Source organism: Balaenoptera ricei, chromosome 16, assembly GCF_028023285.1.
Source record: "Balaenoptera ricei isolate mBalRic1 chromosome 16, mBalRic1.hap2, whole genome shotgun sequence".
NCBI classification, from domain to species: domain Eukaryota; kingdom Metazoa; phylum Chordata; class Mammalia; order Artiodactyla; family Balaenopteridae; genus Balaenoptera; species Balaenoptera ricei.
In genome coordinates this window covers 60,705,531-60,719,953 of record NC_082654.1, presented here as the reverse complement: position 1 = coordinate 60,719,953, position 14,423 = coordinate 60,705,531, and the positions used below count along the sequence as shown (strand labels likewise).

General features: G+C 34.3%; 1 protein-coding gene across 3 annotated transcripts in view; it reads left to right on the top strand.

Annotated features, from left to right (window-relative positions):
- The window catches only part of ADK (adenosine kinase), a 511,842-nt gene that overhangs the window by 66,131 nt on the left and 431,288 nt on the right, over window positions 1-14,423 (top strand). For all 3 annotated transcript variants that reach the window (XM_059899210.1, XM_059899208.1, XM_059899209.1), the window contains one exon: window positions 2,275-2,328. In XM_059899210.1, coding sequence (XP_059755193.1) covers window positions 2,275-2,328 — 54 coding nt within the window. The remainder of the gene's footprint in view (window positions 1-2,274; window positions 2,329-14,423) is intronic.

The window sequence follows — 14,423 nt, the reverse complement described above, 5'->3', positions numbered from 1 at the left end:
AACATAAATGTATTAAAATGTTAAATCATTATTAAACAAGAAAATAAGAAGTTATTGGAAATGCATGTTTGAATGAGATGGGTGAAGCTGATCTTCAATGTTTTTCAATTAATTCAACCTTTTGTAGATAAATAATACTCAATGCTGCAATAAGACAATGGTCAACATCAATTTTATTTCCCCCTTTTTTCTTTAAGAGGTGTAAATTCTGAGCAATTTGTTTACATAATTAATTGAATGGTAATGCACAGTTTTGTTTCAGCAGTTGTCACTCAGTTATTTGAACTCTTCTGTCATCAAATGATTTATCATCAAAATTATTTTTATTTATCTGTCAGCTGATAATTTAAGTCCTTCTTCAGTTTCGTTGAAAGCAAAGACTAGAAACCACCTGACTTGCCAGGGTCATTAGAGTCATTAGAGGCATGCAATTCCGGGAAGTATACCAAAAAAGGCTTTATTAAGTCTTCTTAATATAATTATATTAGGTAGTAATTATATGTTAGTGTTTTACTTATAGGTATTGTTCAGGAGGTATTGAGAAAAGCTAAGTATTGTTAACTTCAGTATACCTATGTCAAAAGGATATTTTTTTGATAAGATGTTTTTATCAGGTGCCTTAAACATGTTTTAACCAAAGCCATTTATTCAGTTTAAAGCCATTGTCTGTCTTGGAACCTTGTTGGCAAAACTGTTCTTTCATTGTCAAACCAATCAGATTTACTTTCATGATATAAGAAGTCTGACTTTATTTTTCAGTTCAAATAAATGATTTGATTTGTGTTCCTGTGACAACCATGTTTGATATTTAATCCTTGGTAGATAAATGGAAGGCAGGGAGACTTGTTTTAAAAGTGTGTTGCTTGGAAGAACTGTCTTTCTTGTTCTTTTTAGAAACTCTGAGTTTTGCTTCACAGAACTCTCCCTGAAAAGTAATGTATTCTTTGATGATGAACATGGGCTAGAAATGATGAACTTTTTAAATGGAAATTGTAACCAACTTCTGCCCCATTCTATAATATATCTGAAAATAGAACATCCTATCACAATTACTCATTTTTAATTTCTATCTTCATTCTTTACAGTAATAATGTATAGAACAGGAAGCCCTATAGTCAGTTTATAGTACTTTAAGTAAAGAAGGCTTTGCAGACAAAATATTATGAATCATTCCTTGTTTAATACTTCAGAGATTTTTATACCTAGGCAATGCAGTACGGTTTCAGTCAGGATGGACGAGAGGTATGCCATTCTTTTTATAAAGTGAGTAAAGACTTGTGGAAGGGGAGTCAAGTAAGGAGAATTTGGATGACCTCTCCGTTTGGACCTCTGATCCATTGTCAGACAGATTAGTTTTAGGAAAGGAATGAATACAAGTGGAAACTGAAGACCTGTCCATTGTTGTTTATCTATTTCTGTGTACTCCTCAGAGAGTCTGTTTACCTTCAGTAGCATAAATATATGATATTGGAAGATCCCTGTTCTAATATTTATGGTAGCCTCTATTTTATAGCCAGGGAAACTTAGACTTAAAGAGGTGAAAGAATTGGCTGTGGTCATTAAGCTAGTAAATGGCTTAGTCAAGAACTCCAAAACTTACTTTTCCTCATGTGTCTCACTACCTAGTACATAGTCTGGTACACATAGATGTTTGCTATGTATTTAATAAAAGAATAACTTCATATTGTTTTGTGAACTATTAAATACTTAACATTGTAGTAGTCTCTTGAATTTTGAACTGCTGGGTGAAAGTAACATAGATGATTCACTACAGAAGAATATTGAAGATAACTCATATTTTTAAAGCATGATCAAGTTCATCTCCGTTTAGTTCTTGAGGTGGTGTCTGTGGAAGTAACTAATAGACCATCAGAGAACTTAGGCACTTTGGGAGACTTCCCTGGTGGTCCACTGGGTATCCGTGCTCGCAATGCAGGGGGCCTGGGTTCGATCCCTAGTCAGGGAACTAGATCCTGCATACATGCCGCAACTAAGAAGTCTGCATGCTGCAACTAAAAGATACTGTGTGCTGCAATGAAGGTCCCACGTGCCTCAACTAAGACCCGGTGCATCCTAAATAAATAAATAAATACTAAAAAAAAAAAGAACTTAGGCAGTTTTAAATGTTTTATCAATTAAGATAGAGACCTGTTAACAGTGTGGTAGTGTTTATTTGATAGGGGTCAACTGGCTGTATGTTGATACCACAGTCAGATGTCCACGAGGCAAACATATGTTTATGTGACCAGTATATTTTTGTTTCTGTGTTAACAGGTATTCTCTTAAACTGAATGACCAAATCTTGGCTGAAGAGAAACACAAGGAACTGTAAGTGCATTAAACTCTAGGCTGTACATAATTTACTCTGTCTATGGAGTAGATGCATGTAAACAATCTGATTTTTTAAATTCTGTGGGGTATAAAATATAAAGATGTAATCAATATTATGATCTTAATCCTAGTAGGATTAGGATAATTTAAACTACAGAAGGTTAACACAGGAAATAATTCTTCCTATGCACACATTAGAATATGGAGTATTGTATCCCATCCTCTAGACGAAGGGCATATTCGGAAATAGGTCGTTTCATTTTCTTTCCCCAGATAAAATGTTAAACTGTCATTGTTAATTTTGGCTCTTGCTCAGTTGACTTCCACCCTGTGCTTAAGGTGGAGAAATATGATTTTGTTTGTTGTCTTATGAAAAAGTAAATGCCTAACTCTGTTTAGCACACAGTAAAACACTTTAAATATAAAGTTTTAAATGTGAATAAAATTTTGTTCCTTTAAAAAATTTTAATGTTTGTAGGATCCTATCTTTCAGGTAGGATAGCTGTATACATGATTCTGGGATATCTCTGTTGCTATTTTTCTGCCCTGTGGTAGTATCTAAAAAGATTACTACCTCACAGGAACTGTGAGGTTTTTAGTTAAAAATTACAGACTTGGGAGTTTTAAAAATTCATCTCTGGGACTTCCCTGGCGGTCCATTGGTTAAGACTTCGCCTTCCAATGCAGGGGGTGTGGGTTCGATCCCTGGTCAGGGAGCTAAGATCCCTCATGCCTCAGGGCTAAAAAGCGAAAACATACAAAACAAAAGCAATATTGTAACAAATTCAATAAGGACTCGAAAAAAAATGGTCCACATCAAAAAAAAAAAATCTTAAAAAAAAAAATTTCATCTCTTTTCAATATCATAGGATTGTCCAAAGAGGGACGCTAAAATAAAGTATATGCTTCTGTTTTCTAGTAGGCTACTTTTTTTCCTCCATTGTGCATAAGAAAGTTCTGATAATTGTAATTATTATTGAAACACCTAATGTCAAATAATAATGTAGAATTAAGTTTGAGGAATTTGAGGCTAACTACACCTACAGGTTGGACCTCACTTATTATTATTACTATTATTATTTTAATTGAAGTATAGTTGATTTACAGTGTTGTACGGGCTGCGCTTATTATTGATGATAGTCAAGGTTCTATCTGTCCTTTTTATAAATACATTGGTGAATTTTACAGACTTCCTTGGGAGTTTCCTTAGTGTTTGACACTCCCTTATGTTAAAGATACTTTAATATCTAACTCAAGTCCCTCGTGGTTTAGTTTAAATGTAATCTTCATTTGTACTCAAGTTATGGAGAATAACTTTTTCTGTAGATTGAGTGCTTCAAGACTATTATTTTCTTCTCAAGGTTAAGTAATGATTTTTCTGAGTACTTTTTAAGGTGCTATTTAAAAACTCTGTCCTTAATCTTTTCCAAATTATTTTCTTTCTTCTGTCTTATAGAAGGGATTATAGTAAGTGTTAATCGTAAAATGGTAGGCTCAATGTGTAAGAAAAGGATTTAAGAGTTCTTAGAGTTGATATATCCCATTGTTATGCTAGCCTTTCATCAGTATTTTTATATTTGTTATGTCTTCATTTGATTATAATCTCCATCGTGGGTTCTCAAATTTATTGTTAAGGAATTTTATATAATTTCTTTCTTTACTGCCTAGTCAATGAGGGTAGGTGATTGTCACTGTACCATTGGTTGGTTGCTTACTTAAAGGTTTGGTAACAGAACTTTTCTGTTTTGGGAATTAGGTAGTCAACCTAGAGGTTCCTTTGGCCCTTGGAGACTATGACCAATATTAAAAATACCAGAAAACTGCAATACTGTGAATATTTTCATATTATTTAATATGTAACGCATATGAATGTGTTAATTCATTTACAGTTTCTTTAGCTGTCTGTGATATAGCTCACCCTCATGGATAGACTGATTTTTTTTCTTAGATTTTATTATGAAAAATTTTAAATGTATAGTATATAATTACACATATACTCACCACCTAGATTTTATCATTAACATTTTACTCTCTTTTTCACCTTATCCATTCTTTTGTCTATCCATTACTTCATCTGCTTTTTGAATGCATTTCAAAAGTAAATTGCAGACATCAATATGTTTCCCCATAAATATTTCAACATGCATACCATCACCTAGAATTCAATAGTTTAGAGTTTTTTGTCTTTACCTGTAAATATTTTCATACAGTGAAATGCACAAATCTTAAGTGTACATTTGCTGAGTTTTGAGAAGTGCATAAATGTTTGTAACCCAGTCCTCTATCAAGAAATTCCCTTATGCCTCTTTGTAGTCACTCTCTGCTCCTACCCTCCGAGAGGTAACCCTTTCTATGATTTTTTTCTACTGTAGATTAAGTTTTTCCTGTTTTGGAATTTCTTATTAATGGAATCATATGTACGTTATGTTTTATATAATACTTCTCTCACTCAGTATAATATTTTTTAGATTCTTTCATGTTGTTGCATATATTATTTAATTTTTTTTATTGCTGATTAACATTCCATGGTTCATCTGTTCTCTTATTGGTGGATGTCTAGGCTGTTTCCTTTCGTTTGGCTACTATGAATAAAGTTGCTATTAATATTTTTGTATAAGTCTTTGTGAACATGTTTTTATTTCTCATGGATAATTACTCAGGAATAGATTTGCTGCTGAGTCACTAGGGTAATAGTATATTTGGTTCTATAAGGAACTACTAGATTTTCTTTTTTTTTTTTTTTTTTTTTTTTAATTTATTTATTTATTTTTGGCTGTGTTGGGTCTTCGTTTCTGTGCGAGGGCTTTCTCTAGTTGTGGCGAGCAGGGGCCATTCTTCATTGCGGTGTGCGGGCCTCTCACTATTGCGGCCTCTCTTGTTGCTGAGCACAGGCTCCAGACGTGCAGGCTCAGTAGTTGTGGCTCACGGGCCCAGTTGCTCCGCGGCATGTGAGATCTTCCCAGACCAGGGCTCAAACCCGTGTCCCCTGCATTGGCAGGCGGATTCTCAACCGCTGCACCACCAGGGAAGCCCCTAGATTTTCTTTTAAAGTGGTACCGTTTTACATTCCTACCAGCAATATATGAGAGTTCTAGTTGCTCTACATCCTCATCAACATTTAGTATTTGTTGGTCTTGCTAATTTTAGCTATTCTGGTGGATATGTAATGGTATCTCAGAGTGGTTTAATTTGCATTTCCATGATGACTGATGATATTGAGTAGTTTTTCATTAGCGTATTGGCCATGTATATTTTCTTTGGTGAAGAGTCTGTTCACATCTTTTGCTGATGAAAAAAATTAGATTGTTTTGGCCTTTTATTGATGAGTTGTTGGAATTCTTTATATATTCTGGATACCAGTCAATGTGAGATGTATGTTTTACAATTTTTTTTCTCCAGTCCCAGGCTTACCATTTTTTCTTAATAGTGCCTTTTGATAAGCAAGTTTTAAATTTTTATAAAGTCTGATTTATCAGTTTTTGCCTTTATGATTATTACTTTGTTCATCTAAAAAACCTTTGCCCTCAATTTATGAAGATACTCTTATTTATATTTTTCTTTAAAAACTGTATGGTTTGAGCTGTTTTTTTAGGTCTGTGATCTATTATGCATTAATATTTGTATATGATGTGAGGTAGATGTCGATGTTCATTCTCCTTTATCTATATGGATATCTAGTTATTTCAGCACCATTTGCTGAATAGACTTTATTTGTCCACTGAATTGTTTTGATGCCTTTGTTGAAAATAAAATAACTAGAAATATGGGTTTATCCTGTTCCGTTGATTTACTTGTCACTCTTTATGCTAGTCACACAGTATAGTAAGTATTGAAGTCAGTTGCTGTAAGTCCTCCCACTTCGTTCTTCATTTACAAGATTGCTTTGGATGTACTAGAGCCTTTACATTGCCATATATTTTAGAATCAGCGTATCAGTTTCCTCAGAAAAACCTTTTGGGATTATCATGGGGATGTTGAATCTATTTGAGAGAGAATTGACATTTTAACAGTATTTAGTCCATCTTTAATTTCTCTCAGCAGTGCTTTGTAGTTCTCAGTGAAGGAGTTTTGCTTGTCTTTAGGCCAAATGAATTTTAATACCAGCCTTGCTTTATGACTATGAATTTCGAAAAAAAAGATTGAGGGTTTCAAATTATATTTTCACCTAGAATGTGTTAAATTTGGATAGATGATTTTTTTCTTCTCACAGTGCCTAATACGTCTTCTGGATATTCCGTAGCAGACCTTTGGTAGGGCAATCCTGTCTCATTAACAGTATCAGGTATAAAACATACTAGCTGAGTGTAAATAATATGTACTTTTCCAGAATTTTCTTTCTTTTATGTTAGGCCACTTGGAATATCTTCTGGATTTGATTGTTATATACTTTTTCTTATCATTCTTCTTACAGATTTTTATTCCTCTTTGAATATATTACATAGTAATTATTTTATAAGTTAGCATTTATCACTAAAAGTATATTGGAGTTATTATTTTTCTACCATAACTATATATTTAGCTGTGTAGGAAAATTAGTGATGTCCCTAATCTTTGCCAGTTATGGTTAAAATGAGTATCATTAGGCCATACCACGGACTGGAAAAGAGAGGTAGATATTTAGCTTAAATCTGTCATAATTCTTAGAGAAACTCTTCAAGGCATGTAGTGTGATGATAGATTAATAGCTCAAATTTTTTTTAAAAAAATTTTATTTATTTATTTATTTATTTTTGGCTGTGTTGGGCGTTCGTTGCTGCGTGCGGGCTTTCTCTAGTTGCAGAGAGCGGGGGCGACTCTTCATTGCAGTGCGTGGGCTTCTCATTGCAGTGGCTTCTCTCATTGTGGAGCACGGGCTGTAGGTGCGTGGGCTTCCGTAGTTGTGGCACATGGGCTCAGTAGTTGTGGCTCACGGGCTCTAGAGCACAGGCTCAGTAGTTGTGGCACACTGGCTTAGTTGCTCCGTGGCGTGTGGGATCTTCCCAGGCCAGGGCTTGAACCTGTGTTCCCTGCATTGGCAGGCGGATTCTCAACCACTGCGCCACCAGGGAAGCCCCTCAAATTTTTAATCTAATGGAAGTGCTCTGGGAAAAAAAATTGTATGGCGTTATGACAGGAAAAATACATTTTATTGGTTGAAGCAGACTTTCAGGTTAGGCCTTTTCTTTTGTCACTATTTAGCATTAAAAAATCACATCTTTTCTAGGTTACTCTTTGCTTTAATTACTTTATTTCAATTAAAAATGATGTTGGAAAGGAGTCTAAATCTTATTAGGAGCCAAATGACCTGTGTTTTAATACTTAATATATACACATTTTACAGAAAACACAAAATTTTCAATTCTCTTAAAAGGCAAGTGCCATACTATTGGATTAATCTTAAATGAACTATTCTCTTTTTCTAGTGCAATTAACTAAATTAACTCTGTGGAATATTACGCAGTTATTTATTTTATTTTCTTAACATCTTTATTGGAGTATAATTGCTTTACAGTGGTGTGTTAGTTTCTGCTTTATAACAAAGTGAAACAGCTATACATATACATATATCCCCATATCTCTTCCCTCTTGCATCTCCCTCCCTCCCACCCTCCCTATCCCACCTTTCTAGGTGGTCACAAAGCACCAAGCTGATCTCCCTGTGCTATGGGGCTGCTTCCCACTAGCTATCGATTTTACATTTGGTAGTGTATATATGTCCATGCCACTCTCTCACTTTGTCCCAGCTTACCCTTCCCCCTCCCCATGTCCTCAAGTCCATTCTCTAGTAGGTCTGCGTCTTTATTCCTGTAGTGCCCCTAGATTCTTCATAACCTTTTTTTTTTTTAGATTCCATATATATGTGTTAGCATATGGTATTTGTTTTTTTCTTTCTATGCAGTTATTAAAATGTTTTTAGGAAAATATTTAATATCGTGATGATTTAAGTAGGTGAAAAATATTGCTTGTAAATATCATGAAAGAGAATTGTAGTAGAATAGTAGATCTGTGGGTGATTGATAATGGGTTAATTTTAATTTTTTTCTTTGTACTTTTATGTGTGTTTTATTTTATTTATTTATTTATTTATTTATTTATTTATTTATGGCTGCGTTGGGTCTTCGTTGCTGCATGCGGGCTTTTCTCTAGTTGTGGCAAGTGGAGGCTACTCTTCGTTGTGGTGTGTGGGCTTCTCACTGCAGTGTCTTCTCTTGTTGTGGAGCATGGGCTCTAGGCGCACGGGCTTCAGTAGTTGTGGCATGCGGGCTCAGTAGTTGTGGCACACGGGTTTAGTTGCTCGGCGGCATGTGGGATCTTCCCAGACCAGGGCTCGAACCTGTGTCTCCTGCATTGGCAGGCGGATTCTTAACCTCTGCGTCACCAGGGAAGCCCTTTAGGTGTGTTTTATGTGTGCTTTTCTAATGGGTTGTGTTATTTCTATAACCAGAAAAAAGAAAGAATGAAAGAAATTATAAATTCCCTAAATTTTAATTGGTTATTAAATATACTTATCTATTACAAGATGAACTTTTTCTATTTTATAATCATAATTGGTGAACTAAGTTAAGAAACGTAATGAGCGTCTAAAGGTTGAAAGGGTACAACTTAATTTTTTTTTTTAAGTATAACATGAATTCTTGTTTCTTAATGACTAGTGCTTATATAACGAGGATCTTACACTTGTTAGTATATGCTTGATTGATTTGGCATTGGTTGATTATCTTAATTCTTTTGGCTGCTGGCTCTCTGCTTTGTAGTTTTTGACCTGTACACTAAAGAAAATTCTTAGATGAGTATGCCCCTATAAGAGCAGAATATTAATTAAAAAAAACTCAACACCAGCCCTTCATGAAAGCTGCTCATAAATAATTTCATTTGTGTTTTTACACTTAAAATAGCTAAGATCTCTTTGTGCTCAAGACCAAGCTTTTAAAAATATCATAAGAAATGTAGCTATAAAACAAAAATAATTATCCAATTAATAATTTCATGCTTTTTCTCCTAAAACGTTATTTGCTTCTTAGTTCTAATCTGCTGAAGATAATCTTGATTCATCATGATATTGTAAAAATGCATTGGCACCATTACATTAGCTGGCTTTTTGAAAGCGTACCTTGATTCTTTGTATACCAATGGGAGATTATAATAACTCTAATTATTTTGATATTACTTTATGTGGTAAATATTAACTATGCTTTTATTTAAAATATTCTTAGTTCCCCCGATGTTGTGATTCAGATTCCATATACACTTAGCCACTCATGCCTCATACTTCTACTTGTTATTTCCCTGTCTGGGGAAGACTGACATGCAAGGAAACAGGGAAGATTGGTCAGCAACGAAAGTGACACTTGCTTCTTAAAGCATAATGGTTTTTCTCAGGTTCTTGTTTTCTGTTTTTCTACATACTGAAGATTCTGAGGGATAATTTTTAAGTAGGGAAGACCAAGAAATTAAATTTGTGATCTGATTAATCCAAAACTATGGAATTTATACTTTGCTCTGTATGTGGTCCAATAATGAACTGGTTCCATTAGTCTTCTACAAATTTTTCTCAGTCTGTCAGAGATTTAGTTTTCTAAGTGGAGATATTTAAAATAAACTAGAAAAATATCACTATTTCATTGAATAAATATTTTTTTTACCTACTTACCAGTTGCTATGCTAGACACTATTTAAAGGAAAGATACTGACTTCATTTATCAATGTAGACTTATTCTCCAATTAATATTATTTCACATTTTAAAACAGTTTCGTAATTGGAGATTTTGTAATAGTGGGTTTTCTTATTGTTGGACATATCTGCAGTTATAGAAGATAGAACCCTTTTCATTTATGAATATCTAAATTCTGTATTACATTGAATAGAATATTGAGATCAGAACATATAGATTGAGATAAGGAAAGATAAAAATTGGCTGGAGTAAGAGACAAATTCCAAAGGCAAATATAAATAAATTCAGAAGTATCCATGCCACTTAACACAGACAGAAATAACTTGATATCTGAGAATTTTTTTCAGTTTGCTGTACTACATAAAGCATGGGGAAAGCCTCTTCTTAAAAGAGATTCACATTTATTTACTTGGCTTTTCAAGATAGCTCCCAAGATAAAGGATGAATTTTTACAAGCAGTTTATGCTGTTCTAATTTATTTATTTTATATATTTACTTTTGGCTGTGTTGGGTCTTTGTTGCTGCGTGAGGGCTTTCTCTAGTTGCAGCGAGAGGAAGCTACTCTTCATTGTGGTGCGTGGGCTTCTCATTGTGGTGGCTTCCCTTGTTGTGGAGCATGGGCTCTAGGTGCCCGGGCTTCAGTAGTTGTGGCACACGGCCTCAGTAGTTGTGGCTCGCGGGCTGTAGAGCACAGGCTCAGTAGTTATGGCACACGGGCTTAGTTGCTCGGCGGCGTGTGGGATCTTCCTGGACCAGGGCTCAAACCCGTGTCCCCTGCATTGGCAGGAGGATTCTTAACCACTGTGCCACCAGGGAAGCCCTATGCTGTTCTAGATATGAAGTATATTTTCCCTTTTGTTACTGAATGAATTCTCCTTATTGACTATTCTTTTATGTCAAAATTGAATTATTTTGTTAGAATTACCCCTTGAATTTAAAAATTTTATCTTGGAATAAGTATATTTAAGTTTTTATTGGTTTAGGATTATGATGAAATGGGAGAAAATAAATGAATTATGTAAGAGGTATAAAGCAGGAGTATTGGAAAGGACACTCTTAGACCTTAATTTTTGGTTCAGTGTAAAAATATTATAATTTCTTAGAGAACAATGCCAATTTCTAAACCAGCAGGGGAGATTTTTAAGTATTTAAGTAGCATGTTTCAGAACATGTTCAGAGCCCTTAGAGACAATCAGTAACATCTGATATGCTCTTAAATTCATTATTATTGATGGTGTGGCTTAATAATTCTTTGAAAATATCAAGATTGTCTTGTAAGAGTAGCGTAAGAACTGATTGCCTATAAAGCTGCTAGATTTTGTTCATGGCAAATGCCAAAGAGAAAAAAAAAGCCTGGGAAGTGAAAAGTCAAAATTGAAATAAAGAACATCTAGGACCACCAACAAGGTTAAATGGTTAATATGATTTCAATATTCATAAAAGCTGCAGTATTTTAAATACCATGAACATTTTTATGGTCCCTTTCTCAGGGCCCACTTTTCTTTTACATATTTTAAATTATAGAATTTAAGATTCTAGAAATGAACCCTAGAACTAATTATTCATATTTTATGATGAATGGGTGAGATCCACATGATAAAGTGACTTGCTATAGGTTACACTGCTCTTTAATGACAACGCTGGACCAGAATTCAAGTCTTGTGATTCCCATTTAAATGCTTTTTCTATCACACCAAGCAGCTCCCTAAAAGTACAATAATTTTTTTAAATAAAAAGGATTGATATTCAGTGCAAGTCCCAGTACTGACTGATTATAATGAACCCAGTGGCTATATCAAGGCTCTCAATGGCTGATTAATTTTACAGTATTATATTATGGTTTAGAAACCACCTCAGACTCATTGAGTGAGTTGAGGAGAGTCAGGTATACTATGTATACCCGAATTCCAAATGCAAGGCACTTCTCATTCTTCCAAGGAGATGGTATAATACAAAGCTTTTTGGCCAAGTTGACTCTAAAAGCTTTTAGAGAAGTTTATGAAATAAGTTAAATTTATACTTGTAATTTAGGTTAGTTATATACATTTTACAACCACATATTATGTGAAATAATTTTAAAATTCTTTTTTCTTTTTTACTTCTCATTTGTTTGAACATTCAGAATTTTCATAATCTCTGTTACCAGTAGAAGAATCCTTTTCTCTAGAACACAGCAATCTTCTTTGATCGAAGTTGTTTGATTTCACGTATGATCCTTTCATTGGACATTTTATCCTAAGCTACAAATGCCTCTTACATGGGAAACATTTTTGTTGTTGTTGTTGTTTGTGAAATATTTTTGTAGTTGATTTTTTAATATATAGTCATGATCTTTGTACGGTAGCTGTTTACTATATTGCTTTTTAAATTGATCTTTAAAAAGCTCTACAATAACATTTACCATTTGTGCTTATGAAGCTGTGCCTCCAGGAATAAGTACTAAATGTGTGTTCAAATTCTTTGCTCTTTGTTTTTTTTACTAATATCATCAGGTGACTTCTGTAAGAATACCAAACTAGCATTGATTGAATTCATTCCAGGCAACTACTAATGGTTCTAAGCTAATCTGTGACCAGAGTTCACCCCTTTGGTGAACTTTTGTGACTGTGCTCTCACTTTAGAATTCTAGGATTTCATAATTTCTTCTTATCTGTTGTTATAACTGGATTTTGAAACTTTCGAAAGGTTTGCTTAAATATTGTTTAAAAGAAAATTATTAACCCTGACATAAAGAAGTACTCATTACAAGAGATAATTTTAGTATTAAACTTTGTCATATATTCATGCATATATGATAGATGAATGAAAAATGTATGTTATTAGTGGTAAAACCTTAAAAGCCTCAAAGGATTAATCCTAAATTACCACCTTCTGTTTTTGAAGAAATGTATGGTGCTCTGGATTTAGCACTAGAAGAAACTGAGTTTATGTATGTTTTGCCACAGATTGTATCCTTGGTGTATCAGGTAAGATTCAGTTCTACTATGAGTAATAAGAAATAAGAAACCTGTTATAGGGATTAAACCTTACTCATTGCGAGAAAAACTAGGGAAGTAGAGGTCCAGAAAGGATTAGAGAAAAGTCACTAACCAGTCCTGGTGTGTGGATTAATGAATTGGAGCTCTCAAGAAGCAGCTAGGCATGTCTAGCTGCTGGAGTGAACTGTGAGGAGAGTTGGTGGATTGTTGGCTCTTTGAAGCTACCACTTCTGTGAGTTTTCAGTGCAGCATTTGGTGATGGGCTTAGGCCTGGTTGGAAAGGTAAGCTGGAGGTGGAGTGGGGATACATAAGGATAAATTGGAATTCCTCCCATACCTTTCTGTCTTCACTACCTCTAGCCAGTAACTACACTTGGAGTGAAACGGCCGCTGCTTCACTTGTACCTCCCAAATTGTACACAAATTTCTCTTGTGGCTAATCCCAACCTAAAACCACATAGGGAAGGAAATTTCTGGGGGTTGTAGTTTTTAGTTGACACAGTATAAAACTACCATACTTGGGTTAATCACTTAATCTCTTGAATATAACATCGTCATTTGTAATATAGTGATAATTTCATTTTATCTTGTTAGGTTTAATGAGGATTAGATGAAATTATATATGTGAAAAAGTTTTGATCTACAAGGAATCATAGAGGTTAGTTGTGATGTAGGTTTTTTTGAGTATGATGATGTTTATGAAAACACTCTTGAACTGGCGTCGGCTCTTAGAGAAGCTTAGCTGTCTATATCTAAGCTCTTAGAGAAGCTTAGCTGTCACATATCACTGTGGGTTTAGATTAGTGCTTTGCTATTTCATTATTATCCATTAAGCAAGTAGTTTCTTTAATTAGCTACTTCTCTTTTAGTCTATTCTGTAATCCCTCTGAATATAGTTTTTGAGTTTCAGGCATAAAATTGTTCAGAAAAAAATGGTAGTGGTCTTTTTTGCTTTCTACCTCTTTGATTTTTTTAGTGGGGAAGGGTAAGGTGGGGTCTGAAACTTTATCCAGACCTTTTCAGTCCAAGTGTAGTTCATTGATCTTTTGCTACAAATAATTTACTTGACAGTATTTTACTATGTGGTATCAGTGGGGTGAATTTATTAGGGTCAGCATGGGTTGGAGAGAGTAGAAATTGCTGTGTTGAATTCTTATTTTTCTTGGTCTACAACAGACGCAAGAATATTTTGAGAGTGCAGCTATGACAGATATCTACCTGAAAAACAGTGTAAGGGTTATGCCGACATGGTCTATATTCCCTTAAGGATTGAGTCAGACTATTTGGGAATGATATGAATTTAGGAGTTTTGGGGAACTTTTAGTATCTGTTAGCAGCTAATCTAGTTCTTGAAAACTACTAACTATATATACTTAGTATTTTCTCTACTAACTATAATTAATGTTTTCTTTTTGGAAAGTATTGAAAAATTGAATAACACTTAAGAGCAAGGAAAGAGGGC